The 23,826-nt window shown below is 40.7% G+C and overlaps 2 protein-coding genes across 2 annotated transcripts in view; both read right to left on the bottom strand.

Moving 5' to 3' along the window:
• Positions 1 to 223: 223 nt before the first annotated feature.
• zmp:0000000760 (collagen alpha-1(IX) chain) lies at positions 224 to 16,694 on the bottom strand. The gene is made up of 27 exons (XM_061039612.1): positions 16,275 to 16,694; positions 15,694 to 15,807; positions 14,649 to 14,772; positions 12,201 to 12,594; positions 12,017 to 12,094; positions 11,829 to 11,924; positions 11,692 to 11,745; positions 7,515 to 7,568; positions 7,384 to 7,437; positions 7,249 to 7,302; positions 7,031 to 7,084; positions 6,888 to 6,941; positions 6,755 to 6,808; positions 5,943 to 5,996; positions 5,784 to 5,828; positions 5,657 to 5,710; positions 5,517 to 5,570; positions 5,371 to 5,424; positions 5,164 to 5,235; positions 5,043 to 5,078; positions 4,794 to 4,838; positions 4,673 to 4,705; positions 3,493 to 3,639; positions 2,848 to 3,024; positions 2,047 to 2,137; positions 1,031 to 1,108; positions 224 to 721 (listed from the first exon to the last, which is right to left on the bottom strand). The coding sequence occupies exons 1-27, from the start codon at positions 16,483 to 16,485 to the stop codon at positions 519 to 521; spliced, it is 2,538 nt and encodes an 845-aa protein (XP_060895595.1). The 5' UTR covers positions 16,486 to 16,694; the 3' UTR covers positions 224 to 518.
• A 2,247-nt stretch (positions 16,695 to 18,941) lies between these two features.
• Positions 18,942 to 23,826, bottom strand: part of dst (dystonin) — a 112,131-nt gene continuing 107,246 nt past the window's right edge. Inside the window, exons 99-102 of the mRNA XM_061039610.1 lie at positions 22,129 to 22,319; positions 21,805 to 21,915; positions 21,096 to 21,213; positions 18,942 to 20,017 (exon numbers count right to left, since the gene is read on the bottom strand). Coding sequence (XP_060895593.1) covers positions 19,761 to 20,017; positions 21,096 to 21,213; positions 21,805 to 21,915; positions 22,129 to 22,319 — 677 coding nt within the window. The 3' untranslated portion in view covers positions 18,942 to 19,760. The remainder of the gene's footprint in view (positions 20,018 to 21,095; positions 21,214 to 21,804; positions 21,916 to 22,128; positions 22,320 to 23,826) is intronic.

Raw genomic sequence — 23,826 nt, 5'->3', positions numbered from 1 at the left:
AAATGTAAAAAGGGTCATGTATTTCAATAAAGGGAAACTACTTGCATTTGCTGGATTTGCTTTGTTATGACTTAAAAACATTCATTTTATTATCACCTATTAAAACTACAAAGCCTAGACTTGGACGTGCCCCTCAAAGACTTGAGACTTGACTTGGACTCTGGACTATCGGGGCCAAGAATTCTGTGCAATGACCCTGATAGTAAAAAAAAACATCAATACCATTTTTGGATTTTTATTATAAAGAACAGATGTTTAAAAGACAGCGTCGACTCTGTTTAAATATAACTATCAAATGAAGCGGCCTTTTTGTACAAATATTTGTTACCACTATCTTTTTCAGTCATACTGGTGTTGTTCTCTTGAGGTGAGAATGTTCCCAGGAGTTCAGTTTGGATGCATATTTACATGAAAATGTCAATTTATTTCAACAATAACATATTAACAAAAAAAAACATCTACCATGTTTTCCTCCTCACTATTTGATAAACTGTCCACATAGACTCTTTTGCATTCCTCTACTGGCGATTCCTCAACCTCCGCGGTGCCGGCTGAGTCGTCTGGCTGATGGATTCCAGCTGAGCACACCCAGAGGTGACACAAACACCTGGAGGTCCTCTGAGACCTGGGTGGCCCCTGAGTCCAGGCCGGCCTACGTGTCCCCTCTCACCCTGTTTTCCTGGCTGCCCGTTAAAGGCTCTGCCCAGACGTCCACGCTGACCTGTGATCCAGACAAAAAAAAACATGTTTTAGTCTTCTGGATTGTTTGTCTGCTCAGTAAGCTGAGTAAGACCGCCTTTCACGGTTTCCAAGAACAGAGAATTACAAAGAAAAATTATTTCCTTTTTGGCAAATATCACACTCCTCTTACTATAACACTTCTCCTCTCACTGTCCTGGGATTTCAAGTACACACTCAGCTGATACTAGTTTGTAAAAAATGATGTGGCAGGTCCAGATGTTCTCATCAGTTACTGTAATGCCTCATTTTAAAGTCATCAAGCATCATTAGGTATTGAAGATGAATTCACCCTTTGGTCCCTGATCTCCAGTGTAGCCAGTTAGGCCATGACCCTTGGCCCCCTTGTCACCCTGCTCTCCTCTATCACCTGCAACACAGAAATACACACACACATAGGATTAAAAGCAGACAGGTCAAAAATAATTCCCCCAGGACTCCAGTCCACTTTGTACATGTTGATCATCGACCATATGTGTTACTGACATCATTATTAAAATATGTTTAAAACACCTTGTAAATATTCCTCATTTTCATTGACCTGGCACAGGAATGTAGTGTTAGTGTGACATCATGCTACACTCATATGTTAGCCTATACGTTTAAAACTACCACAGAGGAAGACAGCAGATAGTGTAGGAACCAGGGGTGAGAGAGTGGGGGGAATCACATGCGGCAAAGTGCTGAAGGTCAAAGTCCAACACGGGCGTCCAGCTTCAAGGACTATAGTCTCTGTATTTAGGGGATAGCGCTAGAACTTCTAGGCTAGGCTAGGCTAGGCTAGGCTACATGGCGCCCCAAGGCGGCTTTCTGATTAAAAATGTTTCGTAATGTCCAAGCTTAGGTAGCGATAACCCACTGATGACATCATGATGACATCACCAGGGGAATTTTGTCATCTATTGTCTCTGCAGAGCTCGTAATTAAAGTAAGAAAATAAACTGATCAAGTCATGCTTGAGTCAACATTTAGCTTCATTAAAATAAATCAAAGAACCACTAAGTGAAAAAGGGAGCCATAAACACGCCTCCAAATAAACAGTAATGTTGCTAAATGTCAGTTGGAAGTGCAAATAAGCTACTGATTGCCAGCACGTTCACAACAGCAACTTTACAAGGTGATTACACGTAAGTGATGTGTTTACAGCTTGCTGTTCGGCCCTCGGCCCCCAAAAAATCAGCTCGTCTGAATTCTTTTTCCACTACTGGTTCATGCTACAACAAGCATCAGTGAGTTATAGTGTTGGTGTTCTTATTCAATATATTCATAGAAATAAAATCATCCGTCAGATTAGTATTTTTTCCACACCTGTGTCTCCTTGTCGGCCTGGGTCTCCAGCTTCGCCATAGAAGCCCTGAAGTCCCACTTCTCCAACAACACCATCGTTACCGGGGTCGCCCTGACGACAACATCAATAGGAAAATAAATCATTAGTCTCCTTGTTTTCAAGTCATTCCTTAACGTTGTTTGACCAGCTTTGTGCACAAAACTGAAGAGATCTCCTCTGCTGGTCATGTGACACGTTGTTGTGAAAACATGCTACAGTACTGGTTCATCCCTGTTCTCAATTTAGCATTGAGCCCCACCACATGAGGCATACCCACCATAATCTAATATAGTGATACGTTTGAATATAATCACGGCTTCAAGAGCATTTATCAGGCTGATAGTCGCTGTGATTAAAGGAGTTGTGCAACATGAATTGGTTCTGAACTGTATAATAATGTGGAAAAGGCTTTTCAATCCAAGGACAGCCTCGAGTCTCTCCAAAAAGCCCCGTTCAACACAGACCAAGTGTCTAGTCTGTGACTCCTTATTTGTCCTCATGGAGACGTGGAAAATCGTAATGTTTTCATTGCAAGTTTCTTCTGCCAAATACTCCAGCTCTCGTAGTCCGGTCCAGACCCTCGCAATGTGTTTGCATTTTACTCGCCCGGGGAGCCAAATAACGAACAATGTATGGACCGTGTGCTGCACTCTGGCAGCCTGTTAGCTGAAGGTCTGCAGGACCTTAGACAGCAACACCACATCAGTTATTCAGTGAAAAATAAAAACGTTGCAATCTTTTTCCAGCTTGAACAATGAACATCGTATCTATAAATCACTCACGGGAGGTCCGGGGGGTCCTTTCTGTCCGGAGGGACCAGGGGCGCCCATGGGCACGTCCCCATACAGAGGGCACACTGCAGCGCACGTCCTCTTCACTGAGTTGGCAAAGGTGGACATCTGCTCCATGACCACTTTCTTACAAACCTCGATCACGTGTTGAGCGGGGAGAGTCGGTCCCTGTGTAAGAAAATCATTACCACATCCATCACTGGAAGTGACCCAACTGAGGGACGTGTAGTACGGAACATTACAGAACACGGTACACTGAAGCAACGGCTGCTGCTCAGAGAGACGCGATGAACACATGGAGCCAGAAATATTTCCTGAAGGCTCATTATGGATTTATAGCCACACTAAATGAAACCCTTGCTGTGAGTCATTATTAGCTACGGGCTAATGTGTAACTCTTTAAATGTGTTCTTCCCACCAAAGCTGTCAGCAAACACTTTAAGTGTGTCAGTCAGTTAAGCCATTACTGAAAATGATTACGCTGCTGTTTCTGCGCCATCATTAGCAGATAGATGAAGTGCCAAATGTAGTAGAGGCCATTACAGTGTACACTCATACTGTACTCTGCTGTAGCATTGCAACACTTGCTGTATCAGCCAAAAAAGCTAAAGACTGAAAGGCTGATATTCTACTTACTGGTGGACCCGGAGGCCCCTGAAAGCCATCTGGTCCTCCTTCACCTCGAACTCCTTTGACACCGACAGTACCTGAACGTCCAGGTGGGCCCGCCGGCCCGCGCTTCCCCCGTCCTCCCAGAGGACCCTGCTCGCCCCTGTCTCCAACCTACAGAGCAGGTTAACAACATGAGCAGAAGTGCAGGCAGAACCGAGCCAGTTCATCCATCAGAATACATTTACATATTGGTTTTCCATGAACACAAAGTTAAAGAAAACACATTTTATAATGTCAGATGAAAATTAAAGATGAAACAAAGTACAAACTACTTTTATGTATTGTTGATAAAAAAAGAAACTAGAAGTAAAACACAAGTATTTTTGGGCATACAAAATGTAAGTTTAGAAATGTGCAAAGACCTGCATTTGAAAGATAAGACACAAATTCTTAAAGGAACTGGTTTCTCCAATCATGATCATAAATCATGATTGCAGAGAACACCACGGAAATGTGCAATATTCATTTTGGGTGACTTGTGGGTGGTTCTGCACTCATTTCATATACAGATGCTAAACATAAGTGTGGAATGTCTCTTGTTGGATTGATATCAGGTTTTCAGACAGTTTGGTTTCTAAACAGTGAACGTGACAAACGCAGCCTATAGCGTAAGGAAACGATCACTTGTAGGGCGGCTCCTTTCAGTGACAAGGCCCTGAGAAAGTGTGCAAGATTTTTATTTGGTTATGAAACAGAATTAAATGAATATTGATGCCTCTATATGATTTCTGTGTAGTTATTTTTTCTTGCCTGAAACTGCTGCAAAGGGGCTAAAAGTGTGAGACAACGTGATAACAGCACACTGAAGGAAAAGTATTTGTGTTTTTTAAATGGTAAAGATTCACAATGAGAGATACGATTGGTTGTTAAGAGAAAGCAAGATTACTTTTTTGTTTAAACATAAACATGTACAGGACAATCTCATCAGCATAGAGTTAAGAGGTACCGCTTTGTCCACAGGGGGCGCCAAAATCACAAGTTTTTAATTAAAAAGTTTTGTATTTTTACCTTGCTCATGTCTAAGTCTGCAGACATAATTCACATAAATGGGATGTGCCAAGACATGTGAGTGGTTGTGTGTAACTGGTAGTGGCTTTATGTTAGAATGGAAACATTATATAAACATATCAGAGTCACAGCTCACCTTCCCTTGTGGCCCTTTGCCTCCTTTTTCTCCCTTTAACAAGAGAAAATTCACAGTAAGAAAAAAGAGAACCACTCTGATGTAGGGATGATCACATCTGATGAGAAGTTCAAGGCTGTACCTGCTCAGCTTTGACTCCTTGAATTCCCTGGATTCCAGTGTTACCCTGCACAAGGCAAATGAAAAAAACACTGTTTATTGGATTGTAAATATTTAATATAGAAGGATTTAGAACTTCACAGACCTGCTGTACATCTACAGATCCTGAATAGTGTGGTTGGATTGATTCTATTTGACTTCCTTCCCTTGGTGGTATAAAGTGGTAATTTAGCTGTCAGTGCTAATGGGTAATGGATGAGGATATATTTACCTTGGGTCCTTGTTTTCCAGGCACACCCACATGTCCCTGTGAAGACATGACAACGTTTAATGGCTTGAAGAAAATGAACTAGTGTTAGGAGAAGCCCTGAAAAATCATCTGGAGCACTTACAGTAGGTCCCGGTGGGCCGATAAATCCGGGTCTTCCTGGCTTCCCTGCAGAACCCTTGTAACCTCTTGGGCCCTCGAGAATAAAACATTTATTAAACCGACCTAAAGGACTGCTTTATACTTTGACGTTTTTCTTTTAAGATGGTGAACTACTTTACATAGGAAATGCACGATGAGCTTGTCTTCAGTGACTGAAAAAGTGACTTACAGTTCGGCCTTGGGGACCCATTTCTCCTGCTGGCCCAAGGGTGCCTTTCTCCCCCTGTAAAATAGACAAACCACAACAGATAAATCAGCCAAAAAACAACTTAATTGCACGATAATATACAAAACTAAACAATATGAGACAGCTACCTTTGCTCCACTTTTCCCGAGTTTTCCACTGAGACCTTGTGGTCCTTGATAAGCCTGCAAGAAATACATCAAACTTACGATCATAAAAGTGCACTTCTTCTAAAATCCATTCAGATGTCATTGTCTGCGGAGGATAATACCTCTAATCCTGGATCGCCATCTCTTCCATATATGCCTGGATCTCCAACAATGCCCTGGGGAAACACAAGCATTAGTAGAAAACAGACACATTAAATATGTAAATATATGCTCCGTGTGAATCATCACCTTTGGACCGATGGTGCCAGCTCCACCCACACGTCCTTGGATCCCCTATTTTTCACACGTTCAGACAAAAGACACAGCTATCAAACTTCAAAACATTAACTTTTTTTTACGACATAATCATAATTTTTCAGATTATTACGTTTAATTTGTGATACATACAGGCTTCCCTTTCTCTCCAGCAGTGCCCCTGTCTCCAGGATCCCCAACAATACCCTGACAAATTATCATATGGAGCGACATGAGTTAAGACTTAAACATCACATGGAACACATTCAATTCCAAAAAGCAACACAGGACATCAAAGAAGCCTTTGTTTTCTATACAATTGAGACGGTTATCGCTGTGGTTGAGGCTCTTGTTTCAATGACTCACCGGCTGATGTTGATGTAGCTCAGGCCTTCAGGTCTCAGCCAGAATCGTCCACATGAACTAATATTGTTTATGGAGACGGCACATAGGCCAAACACAGAGCTCTGTCCCAGTGTTTTACCACATTTGAAATGATTTACTGGCTCTCCGCACTCAAATAAGAGGATTTTGAAGGAAGTTGACAAAGAATTAAGACCGTCTACTTCAGGATATTTAGCAGTAAGACTGTCAGAATTTTCGACACTTTGATACTTTTTTTGATATACTGTGTTTTAAAGATATATTCTCCATTAATTTAATGATCTGTATAGAATCTAAAAGTACCGAAAAAACTACAGAAGAGAGAGAGCACTGGCTCAATAGCACGAACATATTAGAAGTGTTTCCAAGGTATTTGTGCACTTTAAACAGTGTGCAGGAGTTTTCATTTTGGGGAAATTTAAAACAGGAATGACACAAAATGTACACACAATTGGATGACTTAAACTTATTTTTTTTGTTGCCTTGGTATCAAACATGTTAAAATTTTGCTGGCGTCGTATCATAGTTAAAAAAATCTGTTAGCATGACAATCCTCAGCAGGGAATCCCCCAACCGCTCACCTGCTTTCCTCTGGATCCAGTACTCCCTTCTGCCCCAGTGGTCCCTTTTTCACCCTAGAAAAATCAAAGCATGATGGAATTAAATCCTGCATAGAGATAAACAGATGACAAAAGACGGAGGAAACACGAGTACCTTGACTCCTTGAAACCCAGGAATCCCTTCATATCCCCTCTCGCCTTGAGGGCCCTTCAAGGAGGTCACAGTGTTAGTGATACAGTAATTGCATAATGACTTGCAAAAAAGGGCTTACCGCGGAGGCTAAAAGTTTAGCTTACAACTTCTCCTGGTTCCCCAGTCACTCCGATATCTCCAGGTGGCCCCCGAACTCCCTTTAATTAGAGTCAAATGTCGACATGAAACCCTCTGGGTTATCTATAAAGTTATACAGCTTGAGCTACGAACTGCACAGGAATCCAATGAAAAGTCAATAACTGGCAGCAGATTACCTAATTAAACAGCCAGTTAAAGCCTGAACTCATGTGGCGGAGTTTACCTTGAAGCCTGCAGCCCCGTTTAATCCTTTCAGCCCCTTCGGACCTCTTTCTCCCTGTTAATACAAAGCTCATTAATACAGATTTGTAACATTTCAGAGGAAAAGATATTGATAAATCTGAGTGTGATGAGTTACCACTTGGCCCCAGAGTCCTCTCATTCCTTTCTCGCCTTTGATTCCCACTTCACCCTGAGGACATGAGAGTGTGTGAGGTTTCATTCATGTGTCATTCACGAGCCAAACTGAACCCTGATAGCAAATCTTACCTTCAGGCCCGTCTCCCCCAGGTTGCCGTAGTCTCCTGTCTTTCCCCTGATCCCCTGCAAAACAAGATTCCCTTAATCACAAGCTAGACTTTGTACCCCCGAGGCTGGTTGTTTGTAAACGGACCAGTGTGAGAAATGGAGCATTACATGTGAACATCATTAACTCTTCCCACTGTGAGAAAGTCACTAATCATAACTTTACAGAGACTAAACTTTGGATGCACCAGGCAGAGAAACAGTTTACTCATAAACACAATTAATCTCCAAATAAAGATCAGAAAGCAGCTGTTGATGTGTCTGAAGTCGTAGCCGCAAAGCAGATATTGAATAAAGACATCTTTTATTTTTGTCAAGCACACTCGTATGCTTTATAGCACCATGTCAAATGCACTCTTGAGGTTGCACAATAAGTATTAAACTTGGGGCCAGAGGGGGTTAGCTTAGCTTAGCATATAGACTTACAAAAAGGGGAAACATAAGGTCTGACTGTAAATGAGATAACAAAATATCTTCTTAAAATTAATTTTCAGGGGAGTTTTCAAGTACTGCTAAAGATGACATGTTTGACAATTAGTAATGATCAGTGAATTATAAGAGCTTTACTTAAATTTGAAGAGAGTTAAAGGTACAACATCTACAATCGCAGATATCTATTATGACCTAACTTAATATATTGGTCTGACTTTCCTTTTTTAAGATATACAATCTACCATTTTTATGTGCTATTAAAGCTCTATCCTAACTAAATGTTGGCTGTAACAACTTTCTAATAAGTCGAACTCTCTCTGTCTTTGTTGTTCTCAGCTCTGTGTTCATATTGATGGGACGGCGCTTCCCTCAGGTTGTTTATGTCGCTCAGAGGCTGGAACATGTTTCTTTCACTTGAACCCAACCTCGTCCGACCTTTAGCCCTGCTACCACGTGGGGGGAAGCGAGAAAAGCTCCCCCACTCAGGGATGCTGTTGGTAGAGGCATAATGGTAGGGAGTACAATTCAAGAAAAACCAACAATCAAACTTCGGGCTACGTATCTGAATGGAGACCAGTCATAGAAACGGCTTCACACGGTCAGAACACTAAGGGAGGGGTTAAGGGAGGAGGGGAAGTGGTGCACTCAGGGACAGCTTCGTCTTGGCTTGAGAGACTGGTGCTAAAGTGCGACTGATATTGGACCTCTACTCTGAAAGTCTCATATTATACCTTAAAGCTGAGCTAACAAACATCTGGCTGTAGCGTCATATGATAGACATTTCTAACTTTCAGGAAGACAAAAGGGATAACCCAAAAAGTTGCATTACTTTTATATGAAGCTACATCCGGCAGGGAGTTAGCCTAGCATAAAGACTGAAAACAGGGGAAACAGCTAGCCTAGCTCGGTTTGAAGAGAGCCGATCAGAACCTCTAAATCTCACTTATTCTTATGCATTCCTTTGTTTAGTGTGTAGAAAAAACCCAATTGGTGCATTTCAGTGTGCCTGAGAGGAGCTATTAACTTTATATTTGAACTTTATAGCCGACAAATCCGGGCTAGTAAGTCAACTTCAACAAGGAGTTATCTAGAATGATCTGAAATATCTTTTACGAGAGACACCTGGGCTAGCAGTGCACAATGTATAGCTTGATTTTCTGCCACTGCTGTAAATCTTTACGTTAACCGTCTCCTGGCTTAAGCTTTATATTTCCTACTCAGATATGAGAGTGGTACTGATATGTTAATCTAACTCTCTTCAACAATGGAATAGGGTGTAACTCCCAAAGTCTTCTCTTTAACATTAAAAGAAAAGAGTTAAAATTGTGAACATTATATAAATGTCACATTGGTGGAAAATATACACATGCATATTCAGCAGGATTTAGGGAACATTAGTCATAAAGGCAACATAACGGAGGAGTATTGTTTGCACAGATGTTGACTTCCTCAGTAGTAAAAGTGTTTTCCATTTGGCTGTGTTTCCCTGAATCAACAAACAGATTGAGAAAGGCCACGGTGCCTTTGTGTTAGAAGTTTATTTGACCATCTCACCTAACACTTTTGAGCAAAGTCAGCTGGGCGCAGGTTAACCTCAAAGATGGCCGACAGTGCGGCCAAAGGCATGACCGTGAACTTTACAACATTTTTTTTAAGGCGGCATAGCTCCGAGAAGCATTGGGACCACCCACCACCTGAGATGGACAGTTCATATATCTGTGCCAGGAAATGCCCTCGTCGAATGCCAGCAGGGGAGGAGATAAACATGTTGGGGCTCCGTGATTCACAAGCTGGCAGGAGGTCAAAACTCTAACGACTTACACAAGACAGATGTTTACTCCCAGATGAGCTACAGCTGCAATTCAGGACATCAATGTGTAGCATGCACAGCTCTGGAAATGTGCTTTAAATGTTAGAATACATGTGTTTGCAGGGAGCAGCACAGGGGGGGTGGGGGGGTGGGGGGATTTCCTTGAATGCAAGGGGGATGTTAAATGCAACACCGTCACATTTGTTTAGAAAGAACCTCCCTCATTGAACACATGTTCTCCGGACAGTTGTGCAAAGACTCACAGATCTGATCCAACAGAAGAGTGACTGCTAAGCGTCAAATAATTAACAAGTCATAAATTTAAAGTGGAAATAATCACGCCTGCACTGCAGCTCCCCGAAGGATACAAAATATGAGTGTATTTGCTGAAGCCTTTTTAACAGGCTCCTGATAGCTGAACATTGTGTTCATTTAATACTCTCCAAACTTGTCTTTTCTTTCACCGTTTGGATTGTGAACTAGTTTGACTTAACCGCCAACTGAAAACATTTAAGAAAGAAAACATGGCAAACATTTAACAGAACAGTTCAGAACAGTAATGCCACTTACTACCAGACACTTGGAGGGTTATTGCTCAACGGCCTTGTTTTCCCTGTGTGTGTGGGATTCATTAAGTTTGGCTCAGTTTCTTCCAAATGGAATTGCAAAACCATTAAAAAAAAACCTGTGATAGTTTGCCAGATTCTCTTGAATCCTATATTCTATTCCTGTGTTTAAACATGCAAATGGATATTTCAGAACTACAAAAACAAATTTATTGTCCAATGTGTATCAGTACATGTTTATCTTGGCTTCCCCCCTGAATCTTTTGCAAAGCGGACATGAGTTTGCAGACTCTGAATGGAGCCCCTATGTTTACTATCGCTAAGCGCTTCTGCTTCCAGATCTGTTTCCATCCTGTCGTGTCTCAGCTGTACTTCTGTTGCCATTTTCCACAGCTTCGCCGCTGTCTCACAAGGTTTTACAATGTCACCCACAGATCGGTTTAACTCTTTGTTGTGCTGCAACAGGAAGGCCATATTCCTACTTCACTAGAACATGCAATTATCCCGTGTCACGTGAGATTAAGAATGGAGTTTTTCCTGTAACAGTATCTGCCTCAAAAGTATTGTTGGTCATCTGCTAGTACACCGATCAATATACTGACCCAATGTCAAATGTCTTGGTCGATGACAAATTGTACCCGTTTCTTGGTAATTTATCACATGACCAAAATGAACAACAATAATATAGTGCTGGGGTCTCAAGAGCAGGTTTTCAGTAGATCGCCTAGAGGTTTACAGATGGTGTACAAAAGTCCTACTGCAATAAATGCCCCTTCAAAGCATCTCGCCAGTCTCAATTCAATTAAATCATAGACTGTATCAACCTTGGACGTAGCCTCAATGATGTCACCCTCTGGGTTCTGAAGGGGAGTTTTGAAGCCCAACACTGGGGGTCGTCATATTAAAAATGCTATCTCAACCTAACTTTAGGTCTACCTTTTAACATGCAGCGACATGGAGTGAAGGTGGGCCTTAAGCCTCGTGGAAAACAACTACAACGCCTCTGCTTGAAGTCATGTCAGTCACACCTCTAATTATGCAAAACTTCCATAAAATCAAAACAGATCAGATCTCAAAGATTTGGAATGAGCTGTATCTGCTCAGCTTTGCAGCTACATCCACGTCGTATTTGCTGGTTTCTGCAGATCCTGTACAGTCACCACCACACAGGCATGGAGGCCCAGAAGTTACTGCATGACTGAGTGGCATTACTGTCGTAAAAGTCTATATTTTGTTTTTCAGGAATAAGGGACTGACTCTTAGGTTTAAAGCTAGAAAAAAGTCATCAATTAGTGTTTCTCACCAAGTGTATGTCTATTGTAAATGTATTTACCCAGTTTCCCTGTCTTCCTGCGTCTCCGGGTTCTCCTGGGAGACCTCTGTGACCCTGAAGAAGAATTTTAAACAAATGTTAGCACAAATGTCTCTTCAGTAGGTTCAGCTAAATCCTCATCGTGCATGAAAATTCACCTTTGGCCCCGGTGGTCCCTGAATGCCAGGTTGTCCGTTCATACATTTGCAAGATGCTCTTCCAGCTGTTAGGCCAATTTCTGCATACCCCCCACACTGCGATGAACAGAAAAATTAGAGAATGATTGAACACTAAAAACTTTCTCTGGAAGAAGGAGAGAAACCATGTTGAATGACGGCAGACTCACCACATTTGAAAGCTCACAGCAGCCCTCTGAATAAGCCTGCTCTGGGTCACATGACACCTCCATCTGCTGGAGGTCAACCTGGCACGAGATACAAGATTGAATGAGGACTGAAAGTTGTAACGCAAATGAAAGGAAGTTGAAAGATTCAAGAAGATACATCGAAGTCCCCGGATATTTAACTTACAGACAAAGAGCGGTCGCCTGCAGCCCGCTTCACGATGGAAGTGAATCCTCGCTGGATGACCGGCCTCGCCTCGTCGATGGACTCAACGCTGACCTCCTCACAGTCTATCAGCAGCTTCACCTGGTTGCCCTTCACGCTCAGCGCCAGCTTGTGCCACTCGCCATCGAACAACTTCTTCACGCCATGAAACGTCCTCAGCATCTGGCTCCCGCGAGGGCTGCTGTAGAAGAAGTCCAGAGAGCGCGTGTCGCCTTGGAAACGCAGGCCCACTTGCTCTCGTCCCTCAGGGTCACTGACCTGCCACAGGTCCCAGGATTTCTTAGCAGCGTCCTTGGTTATTTTAAATGTTGCGATGACGGAGTAATCAGAGGGGAGTCCATCTGGATACACGTCGCTGTGGCACAAAGTGAGGTTTAGAAAGTCGGATCAAAGATAGCCAACGATCTTTATAAAACAATTAGGGGCTCTGTGGGAACATACGGGTTTTATTTATTAAAGGAAGAGTAAAGGAAAAACAGCTACTCTAATCTTATGTCTAAATGTCACATTAGCATATGACACTATCCTTTAACTTTTATGATGCACCAGCAGACAACCCATCTTTGTTTCTTTTGAACAAAGCACATTTTTCAGTTAATTCAAAGACAATGCTGCTTCCAGCGCCAGAATATGAGAATTCAAAGTTAAACAAGACAAAGAGTCTGCCGACATGCTAGTAGCTCTGTGAGGTCGGCAGTGTTTTGAGCTAAAATCTAACATCTGCTTGTAAATATGCACACAATACAATGCTTATATGTTGATGTTTAGCAGTTGTACAATGTTAACCATCTTTTTTTTTTTACTATGTGAGCATGCTAATGGAAATAGTGTAATACGTCCTTCGACAATTCAATTTGGACAAAAAATGATGACCAGCGCTATTATTTACTGTACCCTCCAGGATCTGTATTTATAGATTTTATTTCAACATATTCAACAATTTCATTGGGATATGACATTAAAGCACTTTCCTAACTAAATATATTGTTGAGTTGTGACTTTGTAAAAAAGAAGAGAAGTCAAACTCCCTCATCTGTGTTTGTTGTTCTGAGCTCTGTGTTCACACTGACGCGGCAGCACCTCCTTTAGTATGTCAATGTGTCACCTAATGGCTCAAACTCGTTCGATACATGTTTTCTCAGTGTGACACCATCCCTCCGTTCCTCCAATCATTAGCCTTGCCACTTGTGGTGGAAGAGAGAGAGCCCCACCCACTCAGAGATACTGTTTGTCGAGGCATAATGGTGGAGTGTCGTCGCAAGGGTGCAAATTTCAGGGGTACCAACAGACTTTCCAAACTGAAGAAAAGATATTGTTTGGTTTTATATCCTACATATCAGACTGGAGATCAGTGTTACAGAAAGCTTCACTCAGATGGAACACTACAAGAGGAGGGGAGGTGGTGCGCTGAGGGACAGAGGAGGTCTGGCCAAAGTAAAGTTTTGTTTTGGTCTGAGCGACTGGTACTAAAGTATGACATCTGCTGGATCGAAGGTAGCTTATTATACCTTTAATGGTAACTTTAAACTGGGTGTGTTGGAAAGAACTGGGCCTTTTGATTGGTACAGTCATACATGTGTGAGGTTTCAATATATTTGTCATATACTGTATGGAGCTCCTAAAGGGACACTGGCAGAAATGTAAAAAAAAAAATTCAGGTAACCGCAACTATCTGCTGCTCACCAGAAACGATCTTGTGAGCACGAGAAAGTTTCCCATGCGCACAGGAAGGTATCGTGTGTGAGATAGTTTCTTGTGCTCATGAGAAAATATTGTCTGTGCACATTCTCCAAGAGCACCAGACATAGTTCTTGTGCTCTGGGAATAGTTTCTGGTGTGCATGAGAAACTTGTTTCCTGCCCCATGGCCCCTTAGGGGATCCGTAACATTGCAACACCAATGTGATTCCCCTTTTCTATAAAACACTGAAATACAACCTTTAATGATATGAAGAAAACAACCACCAAATGGAAACTATTTAAGTTAAGAAGTTGGGATCAGTATTTCTGTTTTACACACTGAATGTAGTTCTCATTTTAATGTATATTTCTAACCCTCCTACTTGACCTTCAATGCAGAAAAAAACTGGTTTGCAGACCTCAATGCATCGTGTTATAGATGTGGTCATGATGTGTGTACAGGTGTAACAAAGGACCCTGTGACATCATGATTGGCTGGACTGTTTCTAACTGGTATTAAGTTTCCCCCTTCAATGTGTGTGGTCAGAAGAGTACCTTATTGCACCTGCAATCACACCTAACAGTGATGTCATGATTAACTAAAACACTGCTGCCAGTTGAGAAACCTTGAGATTGGCTGAAATATAATTTTAAGGCTCTTTTAAGTTACTTTTTTAAGAAATCTAAATCCTCAGTGAAATGAGAGGGCTCAGGTGTTATAGTACTTTACCTCATGGTCTTGCGTAGATGGATCGAGGGGTTGACTCTGTAGGCCACCGCCTCGGGTTGAGAACCGTCCACTCTCCTCACTCCTTTCGATTCGGGCACATGAAACTCCTCCAGCAGATCAAAACCTCGCAGCACAAACACCGAGATTAGCCACGCGTCACACTAACACGGCATCAAAGGTGCTGAGCTGCTTGTAAATCTTACATCACTGCTGACTTATTTAAACGGCTACATCACTTGTTATTAATAATGCCATCTCTCAGGTACATGAGGTAATCTATTAAACCTGTTTAAAAGGCTGTTTACTTTCTTTCACTGTTGGATTTGGCTCCTGAAGTCTTAACACTGAGCGCTTTGTTCTGCACTTTGAGTGAGATCAGCGTGTCTGTGGTGTTTCCTGTTAGATTAGAAAAATACTGAACAAATATGATTATAAATGGTGAAAAGTAAGAGTCAAAAAAACCCTATATATAACAAAAAGAAAAACTCAATGCACACGACTTTGGCATTGGAACATTGGCTCTCATCCTATCTCCGCTGATAGACTGTTTCATTTTATGTTCAGTTCATTTATGACATCGGTTACTTAGATACATGGCTACAAAGGCTCCCGTTCACAACTTAACCTAAGCATGACCTCTTTGACCTTTCAGTCTCCACCAAGTCACTGATGAGAGCGGGAAATACCAGACTGGTGTGACTGCTGGGAACAAGGCAAGAAAAACACTGCCATCTGCTGGTCATATTACAATAGTACAGTGTTGAATCTAAGAGTCTAAAATCCAAGCAGCCAATAATGATAGCATATAAAAAGTTGTTATTACTGATCCACGCTGATCATGTTTGTGTAGCTAAAAAGCGCCTAATTGAAATTGCAAAAGTGTTTCACAAGGTTTCTGTCATAAAGGAAGCGTGTCCAACAAATCCAGCCTCACATAACTATCAGAAATGATTGTTTCTGTGATGCTCCAGTATCAGTTTTCTTCATGCAGTGGAGAAACATCAGCTTTAGTCATTTAAAAATTGTTTAAAAAATGTAAACTTACTTGGTAATTTTTGACATTGGGTCAGTCCGAAAATGGCACAAAGTGCTGCAAACACCAACATGTCTTTGTAGGCTGGCATTTTCAATTTCTTTTGGGGTCCGGGGCTATAAGTGCCTGTAGTACAGAAATAATGCCAATCAGTCATTTGTAAACTACATTAACTGATATGAGTGTACAAGAGGATTTTAAATAAAAGTCAATTAAACTTAAACCAAAAAAATGTGATGTCAAATTTCTTGGCCTAACCTAACCTTATCAATTATCAGATCAAAACTAGAGAACTCACAATTAAGTCCATTTTCAACACTAAATACTTTCATTTCTTTGATGCAATTTCTCAACTTAGATTAAAAACACATTATGTTGTAAGATTCTGCTTCTTAAAAACATTATAAACTGTATTACTTTAACCATGAAAGCAACGTTTTCCCTTCCTTATGAGAGGACACACACAGCTCATCAAACTTTATTAGTCTCTGATCAGCAAAACAACATCATAGACTACCTCAAATTATCTAATATCTCACTTCCTTATGCCATTAACTTTAAAATAAAGACAATGAACAGACAATGTTACTCACATATTCCTGTAACAGAAAGTCCCAGTGGCTCCTGCTGACGGGTCTTTCCACGTTCCTGGTGTGAGGAGGTATCCAGCTCTAAAGTGCCATCCCTGGGTCGGTGTGTGAGCTGAACAGGACGACCATTCAGACTAAAGCTGTGGCTCTCAGAGGAGCCTGACCCCTGAGCTCCACTCCACCTTTGGTCCCCACAGGATCTGACTCCTCTCATAGGCCAGTTACACCCACAGTACAAGTCCAGTTAAGCCAGTCATCACATGAAGGAAAGTGAAGATGACAGGTGATACATGCAGGTAAATGCTGTCGAAAGAAGAAAATCACAGGAACATAGAAGAAGAAGTTGATTCACTTGAAAAAGCTTTACTAAATGTAGCTCTAACAAAAGTTTTTATGTACCGGTATTTTACTCAGCTGAGACTTTAATCATCTCTTTGCAGATGTACTGGAAGACCTTGGTAAGACTGCTGTGAGGAGACAAAATGTAAATCTATAATGGCTTTTAAAAACAGTCACACTGATTTTTAGTGTATGTTCATTCAGGACGGTGTTTTATCATCCGCAGAGTCTCACTGAGAGAAAGATGCAGTATGTCACAGCTAAACACAAGACGCTCTGCAAACATTCCTCCCAGAGCAGACCACACCTTCAGCACTAAACCACCTCAATACGACCCAAAACCAGACTACAGGGAAACCGTGGAAACGGACGGCAAAATGAAACACACAGATAGGATACAGTCATTCATTTAGCATATCCAGAGATTTTTTTTAAATAGAAGTCAGTGTTGTTATTCTTAAAGCCAATCACACATTTTTTGCTAATTTAGAAGAGCAAGTGATCTGATTGTCAAATTACAAAATAATTGCTTTAAGCTGTCTTTAACCAGTATGAAGCATTGTGGCGTACATTCATTCCTGATAAATAAAGTAAAATTAGGAGCAGTGACGATTCTACGAGTCTGTTGGGGCCCTAGGGAAAATTGTATTGAAGGGCTCTCCAACCGGCATTCATTACAATTATGTCTGCCAATGTCCCGAAGCTTACTCCTCTTTTTAACTGTTATTTTTTTCTCTCATATAGACACATAATTCCTCTGTTGACTTTCATTGGCAAACTTTGGTTTTCAATACAATAATGAATGCTAACGCTAAGCAGGGCAATGAGAGATTTTCCGGTCTACACTTTTTATTTTTTTCTACAGGTCTAATTTTAGCGGCGGTTCTTAACTGTTTATAGGTTTTAAATTGCACATAGATTTTTATCCCTGCACAGGTTATGTACATTTCTTTGTATACGTCTATTTTTAATTGCACTTTATTTTAATTCATGTAGGGGCTTCCTTGAATCTTTGTTTCCGGTTAATATATATGTATGGGAGGGGGTCAGCGGTTGTTGTTTATTTGTAACAAATGTTTCATGTCGTGCATGTCTTTGTAAGCTGCTACTGGATGCTTTGAACTTCCCTCTGGATCAATAAAGTATCTATCTACTGTATTTAGAGTGAGTGCTATTATATGGGGCCATCTTAGGGAGGTTTCCTACTGTCATTGCAAAATTTGCACATTTTTGGCCACTGCTTATGATTAAAGTTTGTGAGCTCTCAGGGAGCCCCTACTGGTCTGGGACCCAAAGCAGTTGCTTGCCTTGACTGTTGACAAGCAGGGCGTCTGATTAGGCCCATTGGACATGGGGAACTAAGCATGCTAACAATGCCAGTGTTAACAAGCTAATGATTAGAATATGCTAACTGTACTAACCTTCAGACAGTATGCAGTGTTAACAAGCTAATGATTAGAATATGCTAACTGTACTAACCTTCAGACAGTATGCTAACATTTACTTATTGGCACTCAACACAAAAATAAGCAAATGCTTATAGGATTGGTCTAATGTGTGTGGTATTTGAATACTTTTTCATCACCAATGACTCGATAGGCCGTGAAACTGAATTGCCCTTCTGGGATTAATGAAGTTGTCTGAATCTGAATCAAGAAATCAAAATTAGACTTTTGATTGGACTTTATGAAACATTCAGGGTAAGGAGCATGCTGTAGCATGTACAATTTATCAGGAAGAAATATTTTCTATATTTCATTGGATGTTAAGACAATGACCTGATGATGGCACGGTAAAAAAGGTCAAAATATTCAAAGCAATCCACCAAAACAATATTCAATTATTAAAGCTCCTGTGAGGAGTTTTGAGCTGGTTCTGAAACAGATAAGTATTAATACTGATGCGTCTTCATGAATAACTACACAAGACCATCAGCAACAAGATGGATCATTTTTCTATTATGACTATGAATGTCTTAAACCACAGCAGCAGAGTTGGTGTTTTAAGTCTTTAAGAACATGAAGCTGAAATGATACTTTCTACATTTTTCAAGACAAACACTCCTGATGAGTGATAAATCAGACCGTTAACAGAACACAGGATGAGATTCTTCCATCAGAAAACACTACTTACACATGTACAGGAGAAGATCAGCGGAGACAAGAGGTGCTGCTCTGTCCACAGGGGGCGCCAAAATCAACACCAAAACCAATTGCAATAGTTCAGGAGGAAAAGTCAGGGGATGATCAAACTCAGAAGGACTCTTCCTCTAAGAACGCTGCTGGCATGGATAATAAATAAAAAAAAGCTAAAACAAGTGATGACACAGTGTGTGGTCTCCACCAGTTTCTGGTGGTTTGCTGCAAGCAGGTTTATTACAAAGTAATGTTACAGTAACAATTTCAGCTCTACCGAAATTAACCATACATTGACATGGATGCACAATAGAATGTCTACATGGAGTGGCACCTTTTAAAGGTCAATGAACACACTGCTGTGAAGTGGCCAAACAAAACAGGGACTTCAGCTGCTCACAAACAAACAGGACTTCAAAGCGTCATGGTTACGAGGTTGCTGCTACTTGCCTTAAATAGTGTTTTCAAAGGTTTCTGCAGTGCTTACTGGGGTTTATTGTAGTATATTGCATTGCCCTTTAAATGCGTGGTGGCAGTATATCATAGCACTTAAATAGATAATTGCAGTGTCTCAAATGGTACCATAATGCACCATCTACTCCGAAACATGAGCCAACATAAATTACAGTACATTCAGTAACTTTCAGAGCGCTATCCTGCGTGTTGCCCTTCATTAGTGTGTTTAGAAATGTTAGCTAACCGTGCGGTGTAGTCATCCCAAGATTTTCTAGTGTTCGTCAAACCTCTACGGGTTCATCATCAATAAAATAAAATACGATAAAAACAATTTGACATTTTTCACAGAAAATAAAATACATTAAAAACAAAAGGCCATTGACGTTCCATTCTCACAAAATATTAAACCATATTTCCTCTCAACAGAATATTTTACATCTTCGCAACAATTTAAATAACACTCAACACAATTGCAGTCTTTAAGTTAGATATCTCCAGTGTCCATCACGTGTTTAGGGTGCAACTAGCTCCTGGGTTTTGTGTTTTTCAAGGCCACTGACTATCGCTTGGATCCCTTGGCCAGTTTGCTCGTGGGAGTGGTTTTTCTCTGAGGAGTGGGGATCTTGGAGGGTTTGCCTCCGCGTTGTCGCGACGCAGAACGCGGCGTCGCTCGGGCCGAGTCGCCGACTGTTTCGGACGCGTCTGAGCACACGGACTGGATGTCCGAGATGTCAAAGTCAGAGGCGTCGCTCCCTCTGCGACTGCTCCCTCTGCTTCCTGCTTTACTTCCAGGTCGGCTGGAGTTCTTTCTCGACTCTACAGATAAAAACAAAGAGAACAATTAATGAACTTAAAACAATTAATAACTTTTGAGATGCAGTGCAGGAAGTTGGTTTTATTTTTAAATTATGTTGCTAATAGCCTCTGTTAGCATAGCTCATGGTGTTACATCAAATTAATAATTCAAGGCAGCCTTCCTCCACTCTCCATAGGTCATCTTTGGATGACGACTAATACACACTCAGTTTCTTTCAGCTATTTTTGTACAACCGTTTCCATATTTCATCAATATTATTATTTTTTCAACATCTGTTCCGGTGCTATTATTCATTAAAGCACTAACATCAGGCTAGCTGTGTGATTCTGTGTTTACTCACTTTAGTTAGGGAACTAATCGGACAGATATTTCATGTGACTCGAGTTTCTTTTTCACCGTGCTAGTAAATCTTTCTTAAACCTTTTGTTGGTTGTATTTTTGTTTTCTGATTTGGACAAGACTGTCCAAAGACTGTGTTTAGTGTGAAAATGAGTTTCAATACAGATATTATTCAGAATTGGAAGTTCAACGTTTGAACAGTTAAGGGTTAGAAGCTCGTATATGTTGAACGGTGCTTTCAAAGTGTCTATTTTAAGGTCATGTGTATTTTTGTTTTTGATGCAGTAAGGGTGCCTTGTCAAAAGTATTTAGTCAGAAAAGGAAGATGATATATATATTTTTTTTTTCAGGGTCTATGTTGATATTAACTTAGTCTACAGAACAATCAGAAGTCAATGATATGCAGATAGATGGATAGATTTAGCCTCTTCCCTCTGAACATCATTTAAATCCCAGTGTACTCAGGAAGCTGAGCGAGACCAGCATGTTTCATGTTGATAGAGTTACACTGAACCTCACATCGGTCTGCATTATGATGCATGACTACACTTAAACTACTAAAACTAAATAAACCAACATGCCATCACTTTCATTTAGTGAACTGTTTTTACTGCTTATATATTTCTAGTCAAAGCTACAAGGACCAACTCCTTCTTCAACAATAACCTGAAAAGTGTCAAAACAAAAACTAGTTGAAATAAACTGAAGAATCACTCAGACGTATCGCTCTCTACTCACCACCTGCTCGAGCTTTCAGTACAGCGGCGCTGATCAGCGTTCCCTCTTCGCCCGACTGAAATCCTTTACCTGACATGAACCCAGGCAGGCGTAATTTACTGCCTTGAACCGGCGTACCCTGCAAAAAAAAAGAGATTGAATAACTCTAATTTGTAAAGAATTGTAGCTTAATGTTCAGTGCTTTACAAAACAATGTTTCAGACACTTAATGGAACTACAAATATTGACAATATGAGTGGAGTTAGTATGACATTTGACCTCTAAAATCCTTTAAATATCAAGAACTGCTGGAGCTCTCTGTAGAGCAGTTAGTATGGGAGGTATATGTTAAACATGAAGCTGTTGGTATTTAAATTATTGTCAACCTGTAGCTAATTAGTCAAGAAATAATCATACATGCATAGATTTTATAAACAAGAATTCACAATATGATTGCATTGAAAAGAGACAGATATTTTTAACAAGGCAAGAATTAATCATTCAGACCTTTAGGGATCAAAACAGTCAGAGCTTATAGACCCAACTGAAGTCTGTAACACCTTGAACCAGTTTGTAAGACTGATATCTTTCAGATCTGTCATGTTTTTGTTTTTGGAGGATCAAATTGTAAATCATACAGAGAGTCTCTGTTCAGACGAGCATGCCGTAGATTTCAGTTGGGTCGTAATAATGAAGCGTTCCACACATCATGTTCTGTATATGACGATACCTCTGAGGATGAACCCTGGCTCCCAAAGGAGTCTGATGATTTAAGAGGAGTGGAGGGTTTGCTGTTTGTAAGCCAGGGCTTATCATAATTGCGGGTAATGTGTTGGGGAGTCTGAGGAACAATGGCAAATAAAATCAAAAACACAGACATGGATTCAAAAAAATCAAAAAATAAATATGAGAAACTCAAGATGTAGGAAGTAACAAAAAAAAACATGATCAAATGATGGAAAACAAAGAATGCTGATACATGAGGGAAATCATGGTGGGGAATGATCAATGTGCAGAGTGAGGGGGAATGTGGCAGCGGAGCGGCTCCTCTTACCTTGACGCTGGCGATCGCTGCTTGGTGTGCGGGGACGGGGCAGCTCTGACTTGACATGGATCTGGTGGGAGAAGCTCCTCTGGACGACGGGCGAGATCTGCGGCCTCGGTAGCGGAAGCTCGCCATCACCTGAGTGGTGCCTTCTGGGAGGATGAACTTCTCTCGCAGCTCCATGTTGGTCCTGCCTTTAGCTGAGGAAACGACACTTCAAATGAGCTTCACGATAGAAACACAACTGTGATGACTTTCAGCAGGTTGTTTGTGGTGATGAGGAAAAATGAGTCCACACTTTATTTTACACTCTGAGTCTCTGAATTCCTAATAATTTCATAGAAAGTTTCCTGGAATAACTATGTCATTTAGTAGTGATTATGCTGGAATATAAATAATCATTGAGACTAAAGCAAATAGTGTTGTAGTACTTGGAATAGAGACCACTTTTTGAAGCTCTCGGTCTTGGAATTGAAAACATTTCTACTCGGTTTCAGACTAATTGGCTCCTGATTTAATTTAAAATATTTTTCCACGTCATTACTTTCTAAATAAACAAAATTTATTAAAATGTATTCATAATTAGATTTTTGTCCCCCGGTTACGGCCGCAACCTTCCCGGTGTCACGGTCTAAATGAGTGACACGCCCGCTGCACACAAGATGGAGATTTTTCACTGATATTTATGGCCTTGGTCTCGGCCTCGCCCCGCCTTGGTCTTGGTCTGGTGTCGGTTAGTGTGGTCTTGACTACAACACTAATGGCAAATATTTCTTCATTATTCATTAGGGTTAGAAACTTATTTAATGAAACATGTTGAATATATGCTTCAATATTAATACCATTTTAGTTTGGCATCAAAAAGTCAGATTTCTAATCATTGTTTTTTTTTTTTTGTTGGAAATGTAGAGATTTAAGAATTATAATTATTAATTAGGTTTCCTTATAAAAAGCTGAACATTAACATTTTTACTTCCAAGAAATTATTAGTCATATACGGACCTGTGAAATAAAGTGTTACCAGGATGTGACAGCCTTATTTAACATAAAGTAAATGCTTTCAAACAAAATACGAGATGTCAGTTTCACATCTTGTCCAAAAGAAACCAAACTTCTGCTGCAGACGTTGAAAAAGAAACTTGACGTTTCTCCAACAAGCAACGAGTTTGCTTGGACTGCTAAACAAAACGGTGAAAAGATTCAAACAAATCAAAGTGCACCATAACACCCACCGAACCAAAACACAGCCCAAATGAAAAGAATGACAAAAACCAAGGAAACATAAACTTCCCATGTAAACCAAAAACAAACTGGCACCAGGTGTGTTAGGAACAAACTTGCTGACATGCAGTTTTCATCACAAGCCTGACTGTCAATCAAAAGTAGGATTTTTTTTTTTTCCTGCTCTGTTAAAGAGCGACTTCATCGTTAACTGTGATGATGATGTTATACTGTTTTATCATTCCAGGTTAATGACAGTTAAGGGTCCATCAAACCTTCATGGGGTTTTTTTTAAATGTTTGTTTGATTGTCAAGCAAACCTGCAGAACTGCAAAAGAAGCTCGACTCAGAGCCGCCGCTCGTTTCATGCTGAGAGAGAAAAAAAAGAGCTAACGAGGCGCGTCAAATCCCAACAACAAAAAAGACTCAGCGAAAGTGTCAGCAGGTGGTGTGACTCACACACAAACAACCGCATGCATGAACACC

This window comes from Labrus mixtus, chromosome 6 (genome assembly GCF_963584025.1).
Source record: "Labrus mixtus chromosome 6, fLabMix1.1, whole genome shotgun sequence".
In the NCBI taxonomy this organism is placed as follows: domain Eukaryota; kingdom Metazoa; phylum Chordata; class Actinopteri; order Labriformes; family Labridae; genus Labrus; species Labrus mixtus.
Note: the sequence above shows the minus strand (reverse complement) of the source record. Positions and strands in the feature narration are given on the sequence as shown.

Bases quoted from the DNA above. Each gene is read 5' to 3' on its own strand.
- zmp:0000000760 (XM_061039612.1), bottom strand. From the start codon at position 16,485: ATGAGAGGAGTCAGATCCTGTGGGGACCAAAGGTGGAGTGGAGCTCAG. The intron at 5,711-5,783 runs GTGATGATTCAC...GTGTTTCCCCAG, and splicing joins CTGGCACCATCGGTCCAAAG to GGCATTGTTGGAGATCCAGG. The intron at 5,079-5,163 runs GTAAGTGCTCCA...ATGTCTTCACAG, and splicing joins TCGGCCCACCGGGACCTACT to GGACATGTGGGTGTGCCTGG.